General features: G+C 38.3%; 1 protein-coding gene and 1 non-coding gene across 2 annotated transcripts in view; both read right to left on the reverse strand.

Annotated features, from left to right (window-relative positions):
* Positions 1-24,916, reverse strand: part of DYNC2H1 (dynein cytoplasmic 2 heavy chain 1) — a 388,661-nt gene that overhangs the window by 41,769 nt on the left and 321,976 nt on the right. The window contains exon 85 of the mRNA XM_068988126.1: positions 20,565-20,654. Coding sequence (XP_068844227.1) covers positions 20,565-20,654 — 90 coding nt within the window. The remainder of the gene's footprint in view (positions 1-20,564; positions 20,655-24,916) is intronic.
* TRNAS-GGA (transfer RNA serine (anticodon GGA)) lies at positions 11,270-11,341 on the reverse strand. Its single transcript has one exon. It is a non-coding gene; the product is annotated as a tRNA-Ser (tRNA).

The following is a 24,916-nucleotide window of genomic DNA, read 5'->3' on the forward strand; positions in this document are numbered from 1 at the left end:
GCAAAGTGTACATTACTTAATATATTTATCAGAATGTATACATAGTAATTAGCCTAATTATGTAAAAATAATTGGACATATAAAAAACATTGATGAAAGTCACTATCAACTTACATCATTTCAACTGGGTCTGTTCTAAACTCTACTAATGACTGTCTTCATTGATATTTTATAGCAATTATTTAGTATAAGATGAAATATATTAATAAACTGATAACATTTTTATTTTGTTTTAATGAACTGTGTTTCTTCAAAAAATGGCTTAAGGCAAATAACAAATAATTCAGGCAATCATTTTTCTCAGTGTGACATCTTTTATGCTTCTTCATCTTTTGTCAAAATTACTTAGTGTAAATTACAGATTTAAGAATTTGAGAACAAATTCATCTAGAATTAAAATCTAATATATCCAGATTGAAATTAAGTACATCCAGTCATTAACTGGAGTAAACAACACATTAAAAGTGATTAGCAGGTTGACAACTCTGTACATAAGAAGTTTCTCAGTTTATTGGACAAAAAGATAGTAATAAACTGCAGCTCATCAACAGGTAGATTATCAGGAATTATACTGGAACTAAAACTTCAGAACTAGTATTAAAGACAAATAACATCGCTCTTCCTAGGAAAGCCTTGCCATACCAACTTCAAAACACAGTGGGGCTACGACTAGATATTTCCCATTCTTTAGTCTAAATTTTTCCTAAATGCAAACCTAGGTTTACATCAACATTGATCAAATCTTGTACATTAGTACTAGTAATATAAGCAATATACTAGTAATATAAATAATTAGTACTAGTAATATAAGCATAGGAGAAAAGATAAATTAAGTAAGCTCCCCATGTTTCAATTTCAAGTCATTACTTTAAGCAGCCTTGTGAGACTGAGATGTAAAACCTGGAGTTCAAGAGAACAAGACTGATTTGGACAAGCTTTCCGGAGATCTAATCATTTTGAGTTATGATCCTTAAAAAGATAATTTCTTGCCTCATGTACTCCACAAATTAAGTTACCTTGCATATCAACTTTAGAGAACTGTTTTTCTAAAAGTGTATTAAATGTGCTGCAGTTAGATTCCATCCATTTATATTCTGCTAACCATTTAAACTGATTTTAACTCTTCATAGTATCTCAGAATTTTGATATGCTGTGTTTTGATTTTTACTCAGCTAAATTAATTCCTAATTTTCTTTTTGATATCCTATTCTCAAAACAGTTTAGTTCAGTTTAGTTCAGTTTAGTTCAGTCACTCAGTCATGTCCAACCTGCGATCCCATGGACTGTAGCATGCCAGGCTTCCCTGTCCGTCATCAAATCCCAGAGCCTACTCAAACTTATGCCCATCGTGTCAGTGATGCCACGACATGATGGCATCCTTTGTCATTCCCTTCTCCTTTGTCATTCCCTTCTCCTCCTGCAATCAATTTTTCCAGCATCAGGGTCTTTTCATATGAGTTGGTTCTTTGCATCAAGTGGCCAAAGTATTGGAATTTCAGCTTTAGCATCAGTCCTTCCAAGGAATACTCAGGAGTGATTTCCTTTAGGATGGACTGATTGGATCTCCTTGCAGTCCAAGGGACTCTCAAGAGTCTTCTCCAACACCACAGGTCAAAAGCATCAATTCTTCTGTGCTCAGCTTTCTTTATAGTTCAACTCTCTCATCCATACATGACTACTGGAAAAACCATAGCTTTTACTAGACAGACCTTTGTCGGCAAATGTCTCTGCTTTTTAATATGCTGTCTAGGTTGGTCATAGCTTTTCTTCCAAGGAGTAAGCATCTTTTAATATCATGGCTGCACTCACCATCTGCAGTGCTTTTGGAGCCCAAGAAAATAAAGTCTCTCACTGTTTCTATTGTTTCCCGATCAAGTTGCAATGAAGTGATGGGACCAGATGCCATATTAGTTTCCTGAATGTTGAGTTTTAAGCCAACTGTTTCATTCTCCTCTTTCACTTTCATGAAGAAGCTCTTTAGTTCTTCCTTGTTTTCTGCCATAAAGATCATGTCATCTGGCTATGTGAGGTTATTGATAATTCTCCCAGTAATCTTGATTCCAGCTTGTGCTTCATCCAGCCCAACGTTTCTCCTGATGTAGTCTGCATATAAGTTAAGTAAGCAGAATGACAGCATGGACGTACCCCTTTCCCAATTTGGAACCAGTCTGTTGTTCCATGTTCAGTTCTAACTTGCTTCTTGACCTGCATACAGATTTCTCGAGAGGCAGGTCAGGTGGTCTGGTATTCCCATCTCTCTCAGAATTTTCCACAGTTTGTTGTCAAAGTCTTTGGCATAGTCAATAAAGCAAAAGTAGATCTTTTTCTAGAACTCTTGCTTTTTCTATGATCCAGCGGATGTTGGTAATTTGATCTCTGGTTCCTCTGCCTTTTCTAAATCCAGCTTGAACATCTGGAAGTTCATGGTTTACATATTGCTGAAGCCTGGCTTGGAGAATTTGGAGCATTATTTTGCTACTGTGTGAGATGAGTGCTATTGTGCCATAGTTTGAACATTCTTTGGCATTGCCTTTCTTTGGGACTGTAATGAAAACTGACCTTTTCCATTCCTGTGGCCACTGCTGAGTTTTCCAGATTTGTTGGCGTATTGAGTGCAGCACTTTTACAGCATCATCTTTTAGAATTTGAAATAGCTCAACTGGAATTCCATCACGTCCTCTAGCTTTGTTTACAGTGATGCTTCCTAAGGCCCACTTGACTTCACATTCCAGGATGTCTGGCTCTAGGTGAATGATCACACCATCGTGGTTATCTTGGTTATGAAGATCTTTTTTGGATAGTTCTTCTGTGTATCTTGTCATCTCCTCTTAATATCTTCTGCTTCTGTTAGGTCCATTTCTGTCCTTTACTGTGCTCATCTCTTTGCATGAAATGTTTCCTTGGTATCTCTAATTTTCTTGAAGAGATTTCTAGTCTTTCCCAGTCTATTGTTTTCCTCTATTTTTTTGCATTGATTGCTGAGGAAGGCTTTCTTATCTCTCCTTGCTATTCTTTGGAACTCTGGATTCAAATGGGTATATCTTTCCTTTTCTCACTTGCTTTTCATTTCTCTTCTTTCCACAGCTATTTTTAAGGCCTCCTCAGACAGCCATTTTGCTTTTTTGCATTTCATTTTCTTCAGGATGATCTTGATCCCTGTTTCCTGTACAATGTCACGAACCTCCATTGACAGTTCATCAGGCACTCTGTCTATCAGATATAGTCTCTTAAATATATTTCTCACTTCCACTATATAATTGTAAGGGTTTTGATTTACACTGGACTGAGAAACAGGCTCTTGGAGGGCACAGTCAACCATTTTGCCTTTTTGCATTTCTTTTTTTGGGGATTGGTCTTGATCACTGCCTCCTGTACAATGTCACGAACCTCCATCCATAGTTCTACTCCCATATTTTATTTAAAAGTAGATATTTTTTTAAAAGTAGATATTTAGCTTCCAAGTATTTCAAGTTTCTTAAAATCTTTTTGCTACTAATTTCTAACAATTATAAATACTTAATGATTATTTGAGACAAGTTTGATCTATCTACCTTAGTACAATTCTGTGTGCACTTGAAAAGATGTGTACTATACTGTTGTAGAATGTAATCAAGTGATTTTATAATTAAGTTATTTAATAAAGCTGTTTAAGTTTTCTATATTGCTACTGCTTTTCTGTCTAGTATTCTGGCAACTGTTGACAGAGATACATCATATATTTTTAAACTCTGCTTTTAAATGTATAACAGTTTAGTATTGCTATATTCTTCTGATGACTTGATAACTTTATCATTATAAAATAACCTTCATTATCTCTTGTCATAGTCTATGCTTTGAAACTTGCTTTCCCTGATACTAATATAGCTACACAATCATGGCATCTCTTTTTCTATTATTTTGCTTTCAACCTATCTCTGCTGTATTTAAAGTGTAATGCCTGGATGTGTAATGGCACCTTAGCTGGATTTTGTTGTATGCAATTTGACAAATTTTGCCAAAACTTTTCATTGGTAACTTTGGATATTATTTAATGATTTATTTTAAAATTATTTAGGGAATAAATGAGCTTATAAACAGCTACATATTGTAAATAAAAGAAAAGTTTAGGGTTTAGGCTGAGCAAAAGAATTCAGTGAGTAACATGATGGCTTTAATAATAGTAATTGTCACATTAGTAACATAATAACAAACATAATATTTATCACACGTATCTCACTCACACAAGTTAATGCCTTTAAAACAGCATACAAGGTCCTCATTGTCTGTCCCTACCCCAAGTCCAGCGTCTTTCTGCCAACCATATCATTCTAAGTTTTTACTTCTCTGACCACCTTTTCCTTATTTACCAGCCTTCAGTCACACTGGCTTCTCTTTCTCAAAATAATCTTTTGCCTCAGGGTACTGGCTGTTTCCTCTGCCTGAAACTTTCTTCTAGTTGATATCTTATCTGCAGGGCAATTTCCTCAGCTTCTTCAGGACCTTGTCAAATACCACCATACCAAAGATTTCTTCCATAATTCTACCATTTTAACACAAGAAATTTTTATATACATTTTACATTTATATATAGTGTTCTATATGCTATTAATAGAAATTAATGCCATAGCAAATGACTTGTAGAATCTCAGTCACCTGGCCAGAGATTAGGCCTGAGCCTTTGGAGTGGAAGCACTCAGTCCAGGACCCTAGGCTGTTGGAGAACTCCTGAGCCCAGGGAGTACTAGTGAGAACTCCCAGGAAGGGCTCCATCTGTATATAAGACTAGCATCACTGGACTGCCAGTAGCACCCAGCGCAGAACGCCTCACTCAAACAACAAGCAAGATAAAAACACAAACCCAATTATCAGCAGACAGGATTTCCACAGACACTCCAAAACATACCACCTCACACAACCCTGTTCATCAGAGGGGGAAAAATAAAAACAAAACTCACCTCCTCCAACCAGAATGCAGGCACAAGTCACACCCAACAAGAAGCCTACAAAAATGACTAGACCAACTTTATCCACAGAGGGCAGAAAACAAAAGGAAGAAGGAATATGGCCCTAATGCCTGTGAAGAGAAGACCTCAAACCAGTAAGTCAGAAAAAAATGAAAAGAGAAACAGTGCACAGATGAAAGAACAAGGGAGAAACTCTCAAGCCCAAATAAATGAAGAGGGAATGGGCAAGTTATCTGAAAAAGAATTCAGAGTAATGATAGTAAAGGTGATCCAAACTCTTGAAAACAGAATGGAGAAAATGCAAGAATCAATTAACACATTTAGCAAGGACCTAGAAGAAATAAAGAATAAACAAACAGAAGTGAATAACATAATTACTGAAATTAAAAACACTCTGGAAGGAATCAATAGTAGAATAACTGAGGCAGAAGAATGGATACATGAGCTGGAAGACAAAATGGTGAAAATAATTGGTGAAGAGCAGAATAAAGGAAAAACAATGAAAATAATTGAGGACAGTCCTAGAGATCTCTGGGACAATATTAAATGTACCAACGTGTGAATTACAGGGGTCTCAGAAGAAGAGAAAAAGAAAGCATCAGAGAAAATTTTTGAAGAAATTATAGATGAAAACTTCCCCAATATGGAAAATGAAATAGTCAATCAAGTCCAAGAAGCACAGAGTATCCCACACAGAATAACCCCAAAGAGAAACACACTGAGATACACACTAATCAAACTAATCAAGGTTAAACACAAAGGAAGAATATTAAAAGCAGCAAGGAAGAAGCAACAAGTTAACATACAAGGGAAACTCCATACAATTAACAACTGAAATCTTTCAGCAGGAACTCCGCAGGTTAGAAGGGAATGGCAGGACATAAATTTAAAGTACTGAAAGGGAAAAATCTACAACCAGGATTACTCTACTTGGCAAGGATCTCATTCAAAACTGATGAAGAAATCAAAAGCTTTAAAGACGAGTAAAAGTTAAGACAATTTAGCATCACTAAATCAGATTTCAAGAAATGTTAAAGGGACTTCTATAGGCAGGAACAAAAGAGAAGGAAACTATTTTCAAAAACAAACCCCAAACAATTAAAAAAAATATCAATAGGAACATATATATATATATCAATAATTACTTTAAATACAATGTATAAAATGCTCTAACCAAAAGACAGAGTGGATGAATAGATATAAAAATAATAACCATATACATTTCTGGCACAAAAACAAAAATTCTGATCAATGGAACAAGATACAAGGCCCAAAGATGAACCCAAGCACCTATAGACAACTTATCTTTGACAAAGGAGGCAAGTATATATAATGGAGAAAAGATAGTCTCTTCAGTAAGTGGTCCTGGGAGAACTGCATAGCTATGTGTAAAAGAATGAAGGTAGAACACTTCCTATCACCACACACAAAGATAAACTCAAATCATTTGAGCTAAATATAAGACCAGAAATTATAAAACTTTTCGAGGAAAATATAGGCAGAACTCTATCTGACATAAATTACAAGATCCTCTATGACCCATCTCCTAGAATAATGGAAATTAAAAAAAAAAAGGAATCTAATGAAAAGTTTTGCACAGCAAAGGAAACTATAAGCAAGGTGAAAAGACAACCCTCAGAATGGGAGAAAATAATAGCAAAGGAAACAACTGACAAAGGATTAATCTTGGTGGGGAATGTAACCTGATACAGCCACTATGGAAGACAGTATGGAGATTCCTTAGAAAACTAGGAACAAAACTACCATACGATCCGGTAATCCCATTACTAGGCGTATACCCTGAGGAAACCAAAATTAAAAAAAGACATATGTACCCCAATGTTCACTGAAGCACTATTTACACTAGCTAGGATATGGAAGCAACCTAGATGTCTGTCAACATATAAATGGATAAAGAAGCTGCGGTACATATACACGACAGAATATTAGTCACAAAAAGGAATAAATTTGAGTCAGCTCTAATGAGGTGGATGAACCTAGAGCCTGTTATGCTCTTCTACCTAGAGCTGTGGGAAGGGGGTGGGAGGTGGGACGGAGGTTCAAGAGGGAGGAGACACACGTATACCTGTGGCTAATTGATGTTGATGTATAGTAGAAACCAACACAATATTGTAAAGCAATTATTCATCAATTAAAGATAAACAAATAAAAGAGTACATAACATGAACATTATGAAAAAATAAGTGGAAAAATTGTGACAAAAATAAATATACAACCTGAACATCCACATTTATTCTAGTGGAAAATCCTTCAGATAATAGAATAATCCAACCAATCCATCCTAAAGGAAATCAGTCCTGAATATTCACTGGAAGGACTGATGCTCAAGCTGAAACTCCAATACTTTGCCCACCTGATACAAAGAACTGATTCACTGGAAAAGATCCTGATGCTCAGAAAGATGGAAGGCAGGGGAAGGGGACAACAGAGGAAGAGATGGTTGGATGGCATCATCAACTCAACAGACATGAGTTTGAGTAAACTCCAGGAGTTGGTGATGGACAGGGAGGCCTGGTGTGCTGCAGTCCATAGGGTCACAAAGAGTCAGACATGACTGAGCGACTGAACTGAACTTTTCTACCATGGAACACTGCTGGGAGGCTCCATATTGGAGAACTCTATCCCACCCATTATTGCTACAAGGTTACATGCCATCTTGGCAAATAAATGGCAATGAAACAGTGACAGACTTTATATATTTTGGGGCTCCAAAATCACTGCAGATGGTGACTGCAGCCATGAAACTAAAAGATGCTTGTTCCTTGGAAGAAAACCTATGACCAACCTAGACAGCATATTAAAAAGCAGAGACATAACTTAGATGACAAACGTCTGTCTAGTCAAAGCTATGGTTTATGCAGTAGTCATCTATGGATGTGAGAGTTGGACTATAAAGAAAGCTGAGCACTGAAGAATTGATGCTTTTGAATTGTGGTACTGGGGAAGACTCTTGAGAGTCCCTTGGACTGCAAGGAGATGCAGCCAGTCCATCCTAAAGGAAATCAGTCTGAATATTCATTGGAAGGACTGATGCTGAAGCTCAAACTCCAATACTTTGGCCACCTAATGCGAAGAACAGACTCATTGGAAAAGACCTTGATGCTGGGAAAGATTGAAGGCAGGAGTAGAAGGGGATGTGAGATGGTTGGATGGCATCACCAACTCGATGGACATGAGTTGGAGCATGCTCAAAGATGGTGAAGGTCAGGGAAATCTGGTGTGCTGCTTCCATGGGTCACAATGAGTCAGACATGACTGAGTGACTGAGCAACACGCAGACCAGGGACTCCCTGATGTCAATGGCTAAGACTCTGTACTCCCAACACAGGGGCTCTGGTTCAGTCAGGGAACTATATCTCACATGCCACAACTAAGAGTTTGCATGCCACAACTAAAGATCCTGCATGCTTCATGAAGAATGAAGCTTCTGTGCATCGCAATGAAGACCCAGCACAGCCAAATAAATAAATTAAATTAAAAAGAAATAGAATAGACCTCCCTTTACCTTTAAAAAGGGATTCCCTGGTGGCTCAGGCGGTAAAGAGTCTGCCCTCAATGCGGGAGACCTGGGTTCGATCCTTGGGTCAAGAAGACCCCTTGGAGAAGGAAATGGCTATCCACTCCAGTATTCTTGCCTGGAAAATCCCATGGATAGAGGAGCCTGGTGGGCTATATATAGTCCATGGGGTCTGAAAGAGTCAGAAACAACTAAGCGACTTCACTTAAAAAGGGAAATCTTTACTCTTCCTCTGGTGACTGCAGCCATGAAATTAAAAGACGCTTACTCCTTGGAAGAAAAGTTATGACCAACCTAGATAGCGTATTCAAAAGCAGAGACATTACTTTGCCGACTAAGGTCCGTCTAGTCAAGGATATGGTTTTTCCAGTAGTCATGTATGGATGTGAGAGTTGGACTGTGAAGAAGGCTGAGTGCCGAAGAATTGATGCTTTTGAACTGATGTGTTGGAGAAGACTCTTGAGAGTCCCTTGGACTGCAAGGAGATCCAACCAGTCCAATCTGAAGGAGATCAGCCCTGGGATTTCTTTGGAGGGAATGATGCTGAAGCTGAAACTCCAGTACTTTGGCCACCTCATGTGAAGAGTTGACTCACTGGAAAAGACTCTGATGCTGGGAGGGATTGGGGGCAGGAGGAGAAGGGGACGATAGAGGATGAGATGGCTGGATGGCATCACTGACTCGATGGACGTGAGTCTGAGTGAACTCCGGGAGTTGGTGATGGACAGTGAGGCCTGGCATGCTGCGATTCATGGGGTCGCAAAGAGTTGGACACGACTGAACAACTGAACTGAACTGAACCCTTAAGATATCTATCTTTTAGAATACTGGGAAGTCTCTTTAAATCTATAGTATTTTTTAATTTGAAAAAATAGAAACCATAAATCTAAGTTTCTAGGCTTAATATTTGATACAAGGAAGTGTTGTTTTTCAATAAAATCTCGTGGTTTTCTTTTATACTCTTGTGGAGAAAATTTTGGAAATTATAGTTTGATTATCTAACATTTTTTTCAATCACTGATGGCTTCCCCTGACTCTTCCAAAGGCAGGACCGACTCAACTGTTACAGGATTCAGGCAGAACCTGAACTACCGTGAGAAACAAGGTCATCTTTTACATATACTTACTTTTTAGTGTGGCAAGCCAGGAATTTATATAGTGTATCCTATTTATAGGCCCTCTCTTAATAATCAATTATAATTTCTGATTATTTTAAGTTTTTATTAAGACCAATCCTTCACATATACACAGCAACCGATTTCCTCTTGTCTTTCCAAGAATTTTACTTCTTATATTATTTCCTTCCTTCTTGCACCATTATTTTTCCTCTTATATGGGATACAGACATGGTGATACAGGTCCCATTAAAAACCAAGCCAAAAAACACTCCCTTGGTCTTTCTCCTCATCAGCTACTATCCTATTTATCTGTACCACTTCATAACAAAGCTCTCTAAAAAGACTATCTAATCTCCTTTATAGTATTTGAGATAGCTGAGGACTTGGACCTTTTTAAAGCACTTATTTCTTGGCTTCTGGATCACTGCAAGTGCTTCTTTTTCTGTCTTCCTGACTGTCACTTCTTGGTGTCATGATTGGCTCCTCTTCCTTTCCTGGACTTCCTGATGCTGGAGTGTTCTAAGCACCATTCATTCTACAGTCGTAAAGATCAGCTTTCTATGCTCATGACTCCCACTCCTACCTGTTTCCTGTCACTTACTTTTCTGACATTTCCACCGGATGTTTAAAAGGTATCTGCTGCTGCTGCTGCTGCTAAGTCGCTTCAGTCGTGTCCGACTCTGTGTGACCCCAGAGACAGAAGCCATGCAAGACCACCTTCCTCTTCCCTAAGGTATCTCCTCTACCACCAGAATCCTTCAGCTCAGTGAAAAATTCAACTGATTGTTCAGGCCAAAACCTTGAAATCACTTTTGCGTCTTTCTCCCATGTCCCACAGCCAAATTCACAGATCTGATATAAAAATCTTGGCACGTCTTCATTTCCACAGCCACCATTTTGATCCATAACACCAACATAGTATCACTGGGATTATTGCAATAACTTCCTAACTAGCAAGCCTGTTTCCTGATTACAGTTGATCTTCCCTTAGATATGTTCATGATTTGCTTTCTTAACTTCATTCAAGTCTCTAATTAAACATCACCTCCTAAGAAAAGCCTTATGCTGAAGTCTCACCCTCTTCAACCTACTTCCTTTCTAACATCTTTAATCTTTATCAATTTACTCTACAGCATCTTGATACTTATTAGAAATAAAGTTCAGTTCAGCTTCAATATTTAGCCAAGATCTACTATTTGCCTTCATCTTTTGGTAGGCTCAATAGACAGATGCTTACTTTAAAACTGTCTTGATATTTCCAGAAATGAATAATATAAACAGATGTTACTACTCTATCTCATAAGTATAACAACATTACAAATGCCAAAATGGTATGATATTAAGATAAATATTAGATTACATACTATCATATATAAATGGGCATTTTATATGCCACTTTGAGTGAAAATAACTCTTTATGTGTTCTGTAGATTGAAATTCTCTTAGTCTAAACTGCAAATGTATATTTGTTATTGTTAAGAGTAATGTTTTACAAATAATCAAGAAAACTGTAAATTTAAAATAAAAAATTAAGAACTCTGAAGTGAAGTCACTCAGTCGTGTCTGACTCTTTGTGACCCCGTGGACTGTAGCCTACCAGGCTCCTCCCTCCATGGGATTCTCCAGGCAAGAGTACTGGAGTGGGTTGCCATTTCCTTCTCCAGGGGATCTTCTCAACCCAGGGATCGAACCTGGGTCTCCTGCATTCCAGGCAGATGCTTTAACCTCTGAGCCACCAGGGAAGCCTATAGCTTAATAAATAGGGAAACTGAAAACTGTAAATATTAAGAGAGAATATATTAATGGCTAGAAAAGTTTAAGGAAAAATGTTGAAAACATTTTCATCAAAACGCATTAATAGAAATCAAACTAATATAAAGTATATTATACATATTTGACTATCTTAAAATCAAAACCTTTGTAAAACTGTTTGGGCTTCCCTGGTGGGTCAGAGGCTAAAGCGTCTGCCCACAATGCGGGAGACCTGGGTTCAATCCCTGGGTTGGGAAGATCCCTTGGAGAAGGAAATGGCAACCCTCTCCAGTATTCTTGCCTGGAGAATCCCATGGGCGGAGGAGCCTGGTGGGCTACAGTCCATGGGGTCGCAAAGAGTCAGACACGACTGAGTGACTTCACTTTCACTTTCTTTGACATATTTGCATTTGCACACTAAATAAAATTATTTTTAAGAACAAAATTTAATTATAGGTTATTTAGTAGTGTTTAAAATGAGTTCAAGGGAAGTCCTACTTGGGAATACTTTCTATCTTGTGAGAATGGAACATCATCTATGCCATCTTGAATTTTCTCAAGGAAAAAAAATGCCCTATTATCATTTACAAAAAAATTCAATGTAAATCATCTTTAATTAGACAAATTTTTTAAAATATAGAAAATAAATTATATAATCAAAGATTTTTCACTTATACAGTTTCAAAACAATAGACATTAAAAGAAATACTTATTTAGGAACAATTTTTCATTGAGGTTTTGAATTTGTGAAGTTTAAAAAAAGCTTGACAAAGTCATTAATATAGAGTAACAATCATTTTCAGGACATGAAGGACAAGGGGTTTTGAGATTTCTTTAAGCTGTGGATCTTACTTTCAAGGTTCTTCCTAAAAAACATATTACTGAAATATATTTTCCTAAACTATATTTACTTTGCCAACAAAGGTCTGTCTAGTCAAGGCTATGGTTTTTCCAGTGGTCATGTATGGATATGAGAGTTGGAACTGTAAAGAAAGCTGAGTGCTGAAGAATTGATGCTTTTGAACTGTGGTGTTGGAGAAGACTCTTGAGAGTCCCTTGGACTGCAAGGAGATCCAACCAGTCCATCCTGAAGGAGATCAGTCCTGGGTGTTCACTGGAAGGAACTAAAGCTGAAGCTAAAGCTGAAGCTCTAATACTTTGGCCACCTGATGCGAAGAGCTGACTCATTGGAAAAGACTCTGATGCTGGAAGGGGTTGGGCCAGGAAGAGAAGGGGATGACAGAGGATGAGATAGTTGGATGGCATCACTGGCTCAATGGACATGAGTTTGAGTAAACTCTGGGAGTTGGTGATGCACAGGGAGGCCTGGTGTGCTGCGATTCATGGTGTCGCAAAGAGTCGGATACGACTGAGCAACCGAACTGAACTGAACTGAAACTATTTTTACTGTTCACAAACAAGCTAATATTATTAGAAGTATCATTAAGTATACTTTAATATTATGTTCAATAGACAAGTTAGTACATATATACACAAACATATGAAAGTTCTTTTAAAGTATGACAATATGTAAATTAGCAATGAAACCAATCACTGCTTTTCTTGTTCTTGAAAAGTTTTCCAGTTGCAGATAGCTAACAGAAAAGTGAAGCTGATAGAAGATATACTACCGAATGGAAAATCAGCATGCAATTATCACTGACAATGGAATACATGTGGTGAAGACTATGAATGATTTAGGAAACAAAAGTATATGTTTTGTTTGTAATTTTCCACTAGGTTTTCAGAAATAATACCAGTATTTGATAGGACAGACATTAACTACAGTAGAAAAACTGTCAACTACTTTTATTGTTCTTTAACCAAAGAATGATGCTAAAGCTGAAACTCCAGTACTTTGGCCACCTCATGCGAAGAGTTGACTCATTGGAAAAGACTCTGATGCTGGGAGGGATTGGGGGCAGGAGGAGAAGGGGACAACAGAGGATGAGATAGCTGGATGGCATCACTGACTCAATGGACGTGAGTCTGAGTGAACTCCAGGAGTTGGTGATGGACAGGGAGGCCTGGCCTGCTGCAATTCATGGGGTCGCAAAGAGTCGGACACGACTGAGCGACTGAACGGAACTGAACTGAACCAAAGATAAAACTGTATGACATAAAAAACATTTTGCAATTGTCTTACTATATATTACTAAACTCTGTTCAAACAAGATGTACTAGCACTCTTTAAATAGCAAAAATGGCTTCATGAACCAAGGAAAGCCTTGAAATACTGTTTTGAAAATAAGGGTACCAAGAGAGCAGATATTACTATCACTGGTTACTTGCAGAGAAAGAAATTTGTTTGCTAAAACTTGCCAATTCTTCAAAAAACCAAACTTGTCTTCAGATTTTAAATTCTCTGCATGTTTTCATCTGTAAAGATCCTCCTACTATGATGCTCCAGGAAGATGGTGAAATTGGTATGCATGTAATAAAAGCTGAGATGCAGATAAAAATTCAGAGAAGATTCTGTTATCTTGAAAGCCAATTATGTTGCTATATTATCACACGGTTTATACGACTGCTTCTATAAAACCACAGATCATCATAGACCACTGTTTAGTATTCCAAATGTGCAAGACAGTTGACTATAGGCAGAATTTATCAGATGACAACACTGAGAAATTACTGTCCTCTACAAAATTTGACTCCTAAAATTCTATAATTCTACTGCTACAGTAATAGCTATATTTTAGTGGATAAAATTTCAGGTATACTATATCCTAAGTTTATTCTATAATAGTCATAAGCTAGTTTAAAGTTTGACTGTATATTAATCTTACATCTCAGAATTTTGGCAAAGGTATATTTTTCTATGCTATTAAAATTTACTGTAATTATTTATTATATATCTCCTTCACTATGCAGAGATTCTTACTGGCAGAACAGTAAATGGCACATAATAAAAACTCAGTAAGTTCTCACTGAATGATGAACAAATTAATGAATATGAATAAAAAACATCCATAAGGTAGCTCTTTTAGGTGAGTATAGTACATAAAAATAAAGATGCTGGAGATTTTTGACCACATACAGACTACTTTTTCAATTTTGTTCACGTTAAGTCTTACTGAATACGTAGTATGTGTAAAACACTATAGAAACGGCTGTGAAAGCTACTGAGTTAGGAAAAAAAAAGTTTCCCTTTTCAGGAATGAGATGGATTCAGGAATGAGAGGATGAGATGGTTGGATGTCATCACCGACTCAGTGGACACAAGTTTGAGTAAACTTCGGGAGTTGGTGATGGACAGGGAGGCCGGGCATGCTGCAGTCCATGGGGTTGCAAAGAGTTGGACACCACTGAGCGACTGAACTGAACTTTTCAGGAATGCAAAGCAGGGCAGAACCTTACAAAACAGATTAAGACATCTCAGAAAATGAATAAAAAGTAAACATGTAATTCTAATAAGATTACTTTTAAAGTTCAGGATCTTAGGAGAAAGTGAAACAAGTCTTCAAATGTTAGATGGTGGAGTAGAATATAAAGTTAAACTATAGTGTTTATTGGGTAGATTTAGACAGCTAAAATCTCAGAAATATATCATGGGTACTACAAAAATACATCTCTGCAGGGTGAATCATGATGGTTGGGAAACAGGAAAGAGATTTACGTCACTTTGATTGAGAATAATCCAAATACTGACTGAATCAGTCATTTATTCAGCAGATATTTACTGGAAAAACCTACTTGTGTAAGCCACTATTCTACATGCTTTGACAGAGCAGTGAACAGACAAATAAATATCTCTGTCCATATCAAGTTTCCATTTTCATGGAGGGGTACAAATAACCAAATAAATAACCAAGTAAATATACAGAATACCACATGAATATATATGCTATGAAAAAAAAATTTGAAAGGGAAACAGGATGAACAGTATCAAGGAAGGGGAAGGTTATGATCTGAAATAGCATGTCAGGGAAGGCCTTACTGAGAAGGTGATATCTGAGCAGAGACCTGAAGGAAATAAACTTCCTTCCTCATACACACACAAAAAAAAAAAAAGAAAAAGAAAGAAAGAAAAAGGAGTTTCCTTGTTATCTGAGAGAGAGCATTCCAGATAGAGGAAACAGCAAGAATAAAACTCCTTTGGGGGAGTGTGTCATGCCGTTCCCTGAAAAGCAATGCGACCAGTATAGCTGGAACAGAATAAATTAGGGGGCATAAAGTAAGAGACGAAATCAGAGAGGTAACAGGCCAGATCTTGTCAGGATTTTGTTTCTCTGAAAGAGATGAGAAATAAGGGGAAATATCGAAGAGAGGAGTGATATCATCTGATACATTAGCCAGGATATTTAGACCGCTGGGTTGAGAAATGACCAGACAGGAAACTCGGGGGGCAGCAGGACTATGCAGGAGGCAGCTGACATCAGTCAAAGTAGCAGCAGCCAAAGTGGTGAGAAGTGTCTCTGAATGTATTTCGAATATGTAGCCAAGGTAACTTTTCTGACTGCCTGGATGCAGTGTATGAAAAGAGTCCTCGATGATTCTAAGACTTTGGGCCTACGCCACTAGAAGGGGGGAGGTGCCATTTACTTTTAAGGAACGACTGCAGATAGCACAAGCTTTGTAGTAAAGGGCAGGAGTTCAGTTTTGAATATGTTAAGTTTGAGATGTTTATTAAACATCAAAGTGAAAAACTGAGAATAACCAAAGTATAGATGGGATTCAAAGTCATGAGATCACTTTGGGAGGAATACAGATGGAAAAGGTCACAGGGCGGTGCTCTCCGGAATCCAGTTAGGGATGAGGAAAAGGAAAGCCACAGAAGCAGACAGGTAAGGAAAAAAGAGAAGTGTGTGGTGACCCCAGGCCTAAATTACAAAAAGGTTTCAAGGGATACAGAGTGACAATCTTTTAAAAGTGTTGCTGATAGGTGTGATCAACAACATTTGATATTATAAAAAGGGAACTTCAGTGTAAGTTCTGCCATTTATCATATAAATTTTGTAAATTATTCTAGAAGATGGGGCTTACTTTTTCCATCTTTAAAAATGGAAATTAAAGTATTTACCACATATGTTAAATATTTCTGCTGCTGCTGCTAAGTCGCTTCAGTCGTGTCCGACTCTGTGCGACCCCACAGATGGCAGCCCACCAGGCTCCCCCGTCCCTGCGATTCTCCAGGTAGGAACACTGGAGTGGGTTGCCATTTCCTTCTCCAGTGCATGAAAGTGAAAAGTGAAGTCGCTCAGTCGTGTCTGACTCTTAGCGATCCCATGGACTGCAGCGCATCAGGCTCCTCCATCCATGGGATTTTCCAGCCAAGAGTACTGGAGTGGGATGCCATTGCCTTCTCCATTAAATATTCCTAATTCCACTTAAAGCACAAGAATGCCTGACAACCAAAATGTGCTCACTCCATATAAATCTTCATTTCTCTTTCTATCCTTCACTGGATCACTTAAAAAGTTTGAATATATGTTTGAAGTGGCATACCAAAAGGAAAGAAAGTGACCTGAAGCTCAAATATAGTTAACTAGTATATTTTATTGCTAGGGAAGTGAGAAGAGCTATTTAGATGAATTCCAAAAGGGTGTAAAGAGCTGCATTTCTAGATTTAGAAATTGTAGTCTGACATATTAAAGGAAATGGCAACCCACTCCAGGGTTCTTGCCTGGAGAATCCCAGGGACTGGGGAGCCTGGTGCGCTGCAGACCATGGGGTCGCTAAGAGTCAGACATGACTGAGCAACTTCACTTTCACTTTTCACTTTCATGCATTGGAGAAGGAAATGGCAACCCACTCCAGTGTTCTTGCTTGGTGGGCTGCCGTCTCTGGGGTCATACAGAGTCAGACACGACTGAAGCAATGCAGCAGCCGCAGCAGCATATGTAACACTTGCAGTAACTTATTCTGGTTCTTATGTTATGCCTGAAATTAAAGGCTCTGGAATTTTAATCTATGGTTGGAACTGAGCTCAACCTGCTTCATACCTGTTTGGAAGCAGTCTGATCATTACAACTGCACAAAAAACAAAAGCTGCCATTTTCACAGATATCTGAAAAGAGTACTTTGAATTTTCCCTGCCCTCCCAAAACTCTCAGTCCTTTCTTCCCCACCTAAGCAGCCATATTGTTCCTCTCAACTTTGTGAGTTGCTCTGGTTATTTCTCTGTGAAAAATAAAGGGCCCAAATAAAATCAAAGAACCTAGAAGACCCTTGGAAAAACTAGATGGAAAGTGGATCCCAACATTAAAGTTTATCTCAGAGAAATGGATATCTGTACATTTATAATAAAAATAAAATATTAAGGCAGAAAAACCATAGAAAATATATCCTTAAGTGGTGATACACTTATTATTGTTCCCTACATAGGAAGAAAAGTTAAGCTATGGCCAAGCTGGAAAATTATCCTGAGGGTTAAGGGGATATTTCATCATTATAATTAAGGCTAAATGCCTACAAAGCCTTTAAGAAAATGACACAGTGAAAAAGTTTTCAGTTTTGATGACCAGGAGATGGGAATACCAGATCACCTGATCTGCCTCTTGAGAAACCTACATGCAGGTCAGGAAGCAACAGTTAGAACTGGACATGGAACAATAGACTGGTTCCAAATAGGAAAACGAGTACGTCAAGGCTGTATATTGTCATCATACTTATTTAACTTATATGCAGAGTACATCATGAGAAACACTGGGCTGGAAGAAGCACAAGCTATAATCAAGATTGCCGGGAGAAATATCAATAACCGCAGATATGCAGATGACACCACCCTTATGGCAGAAAGTGAAGAGGAACTAAAAAGTCTCTTGATGAAAGTGAAAGAGGAGAGTGAAAAAGTTGGCTTAAAGCTCAACATTCAGAAAATGAAGATCATGGCATCTGGTCCCATGACTTCATGGCAAATAGATGGGGAAAGTGAAAACAGTGTCAGACTTTATTTTTTTGGCCCCCAAATCATTGCAGATGGTGACTGCAGCCATGAAATTAAAAGAGGCTTACTCCTTGGAAGGAAAGTTATGACCAATCTAGATAGCATATTAAAAAGCAGAGACATTATTTTGCTGACTAAGGTCCATCTAGTCAAGGCTATGGTTTTTCCTGTGGTCATGTATGGATGTGGGAGTTGGACTGTGAAGAAAGCTAAGCGCCAAAGAATTGATGCTTTTGAACTGTGGTGTTGGAGAAGACTCTTGAGAGTCCCTTGGACTAAGAGGAGATCCAACCAGTCCATTCTGAAGAAGATCAGCCCTGGGTGTTCTTTGGAAGGACTGATGCTAAAGCTGAGACTCCAGTACTTTGGCCACTTCATGCAAAGAGTTGGCTTATTGGAAAAGACTCTGATGCTGGGAGGGGTTGGGGCAGGAGGAAAAGGGGACGACAGAAGATGAGATGGCTGGATGGCATCACCGACTTGATGGACGTGGGTTTGGGTGAACTCCAGGAGTTGGTGATGGACTGGGAGGCCTGGCATGCTGCGATTCATGGGGTTGCAAAGAGTCGGACACGACTGAACGAGTGAACTGAACTGAACTGATACAATATTCTTAATATTAATCATCAGGCCAGAAATTTGTAATAAAATATGTGAATTGTTTTAAATGATATTAATTTTAGTATCAATGAAACATTTATTGTCACATGTACATAGCATAATTATTAAGCACACTTATACGTACAGTATAATAATAGCTACCAATGCAGCAAATAACAGAAACAATCTAATGCAAATAATGCATATACATAATATATATGTAATACATAAAATAATAACAAACACATGAAATGATAAAGAATCACAGCCATGCAATTACGACACATCAAGGACTTCAGGGCATTTCCATATCTTTACGACAGCAGCATTTCCATGTCTTTACGACAGTAGTGATGGGCTATCTGCCCTTCCTCTCCTGCCTTCTCTATCATTCCCTCCATTCTCTGGGCTTTTATTGATAGATCAGATAGGTAGACAAACAGAGAGCAGCACATAGAAGATAAGTAAATCTGAGTCCCTGCCTCATTCTTCTTTGCCTGGTAATTTTAATTTCACTTTCAGATCCTGTAATTTCTTCTCCAATAATCCTACAACTGAGAGATGGATTACACTAGAAGCCAAACAAACATTCAGATGAGCCCTGACCCCTTCAAATGAGTACCATTTGCAGACTGGCAGGACACAGTAAGAGGAGATGAAAATACAGAACAAGGCAAGGTCCCCCTAGAGGAAGTGTCTAAAGACATGAGAGCAGATGAAATCAAGTAGAAACCTCTAGGGATGAGCTTCAACAGCAGAAGGTCAACTAGTTTTACATTAGAACAAAGATGATGGGTGTGAGTTTAGACAAACTGAGTTAGGGTGGGCATTTGGAGATGGAAATGGCAACCCACTCCAGTGTTCTTGCCTGGAGAATCCCAGGGACAGGGGAGCCTGGTGGGCTGCCGTCTGTGGGGTTGCACAGAGTCGGACACGACTGAAGCAACTTAGCAGCAGCAGCAGCATATTCCATAGCTTGAATATTCTCTGTAAAGTGAAAAGCAGGGTGTTCTGCTAAGGGAAAAGTTACAGATGTGGACAGGTATGTGCACTACTGAAAAAAAGTAAATGAAGATTACTGTATCTAGAAGGACACTGATCAAGTTTCTCATAATAAGTTGTAATAAGACGATGTGACAAAGAAGATTATTTTTGAAGCAGTGTAATAAGCAGAGAAGAAGACAGAGCAAAAACCACACAGGAAAAGGGGTACATTGCATGTACCAACTATTTGTTATTACTTAAAAAAAAAAATCACCCTGTCTTATCCTTCTATCTCATTCCTTATTCTGTTCAATTTTCCTTCAGTTATTTGACTGGGTCACTCTGAAAACATTTGATCAATTTGGAAACAAACAAACAAACAAACAGAAAAAGAAGCTCCCTATAAGGGGGACACACCCTAAAGCAATTAGTCACAGTTATGAAAGAGTTTCAGCTGACATCTCTATGTTCCATCTAAATTAAAACTGTAGGCTTTTTCTCTAAATTCTCAAAAATTATGAAAACCCACACTACACAGAGAGAACACAGTTTTTTTTTTTTTTTTTTTTGAGTGCTATATAAAATCACAGATGACAGAACAAGGAAGGAATACACGGTCCTTTGTGTACAAAATCATAATACTCTCACTAAGTTGCTAGCAGAATGGCTAACAATATGAAAGTTTATAATGTAACTGTCATATAGTCATATAATACAATTACTAAATAATTTCGTCTTACCTGTATTGCAAGGGCACGAGCTACAAGACCTCTAAGGTATTGTAACGGGTCTTCAGGACCTTCCCATTTGTTTTGCCATGTGAGAGGACACTGCAATTTTGAAAGGATAAAAATTAAGCTTACACATTATAATATTACATATAAAAGATGTTTCAACATTTGTGTGATGGGGAAAATATTTTGGCATAATTCACATCATGTGTATCATGAATTAATTTCAATAAGCTATGTCTGTTTCTTTGATTTTATATCATTAAAACTGAATAATATATAGAGTCAGAACAAATTAATCTGTTTTCCAAAAAGGAAATATTCTTAAGTAAAAATTCTTGAAAGAATAAACAAATGAACTTAAATGAGTATATTGAAAGCAGCAAATCATGTTTTCTTGAAATAATATTTAATGCATAATAAAATGAAACTAAATTTGACAAGTTCATTTTATAAGTGATAAAAGGCAAAAAACAACCAGTCTTGTGTCACTACAGAATTTAAATTATAACTAAAGCATTGTAATGGAAATTTTATCTCCCAAACCTCACCAAGATATATTATAAAAAGAGAATAAAAAGAAAATAGATATTATAATTAAAAGTTTTCTGAAAAGTTATCTTTTAAATATCTGATCTTCTTTTAACTGACATTCTCCATGAACACATTCATTACAACATACCTTCTTTGTGAAAGCTTTACGTTAGTCACTCAGTCATGGCCAACTCTTTGTGACCCCATGGACAGTAGCCTACCAGGTTCCTCTGTCCATGGGATTCTCCAGGCAAGAATACTGGAGTGGGTTGCCATTTCCTTCTCCATGGGATCTTCCTGACCCAGAGATCAAACCTGGGTTTCCTGGATTGCAGGTGGACTCCTTATCATAGTTTGAGCCAACAGAGAAGCCACATGAGAGTTTTACATATTATACAAATATTATGCAAATATCATTCAAACTTAATATTTACTTTTCTGAAGTGGAAATAATAAGGAGGAGCCATCAATTTCTTAACCCCAAACACTGTCTGATTACATAGCTGAACAACTAACCCACACTACAGTATATCAACAATGTATGGAAAATAGAAATTATAAGATAACAAATCTTACAGTGGAAAGGATCCTAGAAAACATCTAGTTCAATACTCTCGATGAGTGAAGTAAGCTTTCTTAGGAATATGTAGCTAAGTCCTGTGAACTGAAACAAGTGTGGTGATTTTATTTATGTTTATTTTAAATTTTTAAAAATTTATTTCTAATCAGAGGATAACTGTTTAACAATGTTGTGTTGGTTTCTGCCATTACTTCCGCTACATTTACAGGACTGTCTATAGATGTGGTAATTTTAAGATATGACCCCAGAACCTCTGACACTTTGCCCGCGAAGATGAAGTTTGCTCTCCTAAAATAAGAGTCCTGTGAATGTAACAGAAGTGATGGGGTACCAGTTTCCAAGTCCAGGTCTTAAGGAATTGGTTTCTTATTATTTTCTGTCTTTTGAGACTCTTGACCCTGGAATCTGTCCAGCATACTGTGAAGCCCAACTTTTGGAGAGTCCCATGTGGAGATGAACTGAGCTTCCCACCTCTTGGGCAGCACTGATTTGCCAGTCCATGAGTGAGCGGAGTGGAAGACACAAGCGTTCTCTACCAAGGTGTACCCAAATTTCAGATATGGAAGCTTAAAATAAATGACTTTTTGAAAATTATGATGCTTTAATCTACAAACTTTTGGTAAAATCTGTTATACAATAAGACTTAACTGCTAAAGTTCTTTGGTCTCCAGAAGTAGGATCCTACCTTAACAAAAACCTAAAACACATGGCTTTGGATTTGAGACTAGGTGGTGGGCTGAAGCTGGAAGGACCTTCAGAAGAATGTAAGTGGAAACCTAAAGGACTTCAAAGAGAATAGTGGAGGCATAAGGGACTTTGAGAATTTAAAAGGAGGAAACAATCTCAGACAGGCGGAAGTACTCTCAGCAGCTAAAGGTCATGCCCTGCACACTCTTAAACAAAAAGGTTTCAGCAAATCTTAAGGGTGTTGTGCCACAGCCAATGCACAAGAAGCCTAAGGTAGAAAGAAAGACTTGTCTTGATGAGATTTATGGTCACAGCTTTTGTCTAATGTTGTGAATCTCAAGTGAAAGTCAAACTCTTTAAGATTTTAAGAAAACTGTTCTGTTTTAAGCTTCATCCGTTTGGGATTAATGGTGAAAAGAGAGCACAATTAAAAGAGAATTTAGAACCCCAGAATCGCTATAGGCAAGAAGCAGGCTGAGAAAACCATTCAGCCACAAACATGGCTCCATCTTACTGAAACATATGCATAATTAAGATGTGAGGATCAGCAGCTCAAAGCCAAGAGCCGTGGACAATCATAGCCAGTGAGCAACATGGAATCCTAACAAAACAACTGAAGACATAAGCTTGCTTGGATTTCTGAATTGCTAAGGACACATGAGCGTCCTATTTCCTCACTTTTTAAGTGGGAATGACTATTGCAGTTACCTATCCTACCACTCCAGTACTCTTGCATAGAAAATCCCATAGATGGAGGAGCCTGGTAGGCTGCAGTCCATGGGGTCGCTAAGAGTCACACGACTGAGTGACTTCACTTTCACTTTCACTTTTCACTTTCACGCATTGGAGAAGGAAATGGCAACCCACTCCAATGTTCTTGCCTGGAGAATCCCAGGGACGGGAGAATCTGGTGGGCTGCCATCTGTGGGGTTGCACAAAGTCAGACACGACTGAAGCAACTTAGCAGCAGCAGCATCCTACGATTTTATATTGGATTTGTAGGGGACAGATAACTCATCTGCGCAGTCCACAGGTCCTCAGGTGAGAACCATACTTGAGAAAGAGCTTTTGAGGAACCATACCTAAGAAGCCTCATCCATCCTTCCACCTGATCTAGATGACATTTGGCCTGAGGCTGGAATGGAATGAGACATTTAGGGAAGCTTGAAAGGAGATGACTGCATTTTACACGGAGGAGAAAGGCAAACAATTTGTGCCCAGAGGGCAGACTGCAGCAGCTTCAAAGTATGGCCCCCAAATAACTTGGCACTCTTCCCATTGAGAGGTGAGGTCTGTGTCCCCTCTGTCAAGGTCTTGTCAAGGTCAACCTAACCAATACAATGAGGGGGAGGCGGAGCTGTGTAAGTTGTCAGATCTAGGCCTTAACAACTTCACATCTTTCATTTCCTCTTTCCTGGGGTATCCACTGTTAGAGCCAAGATATCATGTTGTGAGGTAGCCAAGCAGTACATACAGAGAAGCCCAAGTGGAGACATCTAGAGAGCAACCAAGGCCTCTAGTCATCAGTCCCGATGAATACCAGCCAATAATCGGCACCAACTAGCCAGTGCTGTGACTGAGCGCCTGGTAAGTAGATCCTCCAGCTCTACGATGAGCTTTTTCAGCTGGTGTCACATGGAGAAAAGACTAGTCTACTGCACCAAATTGTGCCCAAAATGCACACTCATGAGCCAATAAATGACTGCTCTTGTTTTTAGTGATTAAGCTTCAGGGTAGTTTATTACACAGCAATAGACAGCTGATAGATCAGGCTTTCACATTCTCAGTTTTATGCTTTTCCTGTTGTAGAAAAATAGCTCCTTTAAATACAGTTTATTAGAGACAATAAGTTACTGCGGTGCACAATTGGTCCCAATGATCCCTGCACTTGGTATTCATGTCCGTCCTTGTGAAATTCCCTCACCTTGAGTATGAACTGCTTCTGGGGACTGGCTTCTAATGAAAGAATATGGAAAAAGTGATGAGAAGCCACTTCTGAGGGTAAATTACAAATACTGTGTCGTCTGTCTAGCTCACTTTCTCTGCATTTCTTTCTTGTTCACTTGAAGTGGAAAAGTTGTATGCTGTGAGCTGCGTTATGGAACGCTCATGTAGCAATGAACTGGTTTGTCCAGTCAACAATTAGTGAGGGCCCAAGGGCTGCCAACAGCCCTCCCATATGTGCTCCGAGATGCTCCAGCAATTGCAGCCCTGGTGACGCCCAGCTACATTACACCTGGATTCCTGACTCACAGAAACTGATGTGATAAAGTTTTGCTGTTTTATGGCACTAAGTTCTAGGGCAATTTATTATGCAGCAATAGATAATAACAGAGCTATCATATATTAAGTGTCCAATGTAATACATTCATTCCATAAATATTTAAATCCTCATTGTCCATTCATTCAGCATTTACTGAGAGCTTATAAGGTGCAGGCATCATAAGGTGCTTGCAATTACGGAACCTACATTTTACTGGGGGATAAAGGCAAAAATGTGTTACAAGAAAAAGATTACATAGTGTTAAACTCTATGTACGCAATATAATGTCTCTGCTTT

The sequence above is a fragment of the Capricornis sumatraensis genome, chromosome 16 (genome assembly GCF_032405125.1).
Source record: "Capricornis sumatraensis isolate serow.1 chromosome 16, serow.2, whole genome shotgun sequence".
Taxonomy (NCBI): Eukaryota; Metazoa; Chordata; class Mammalia; order Artiodactyla; family Bovidae; genus Capricornis; species Capricornis sumatraensis.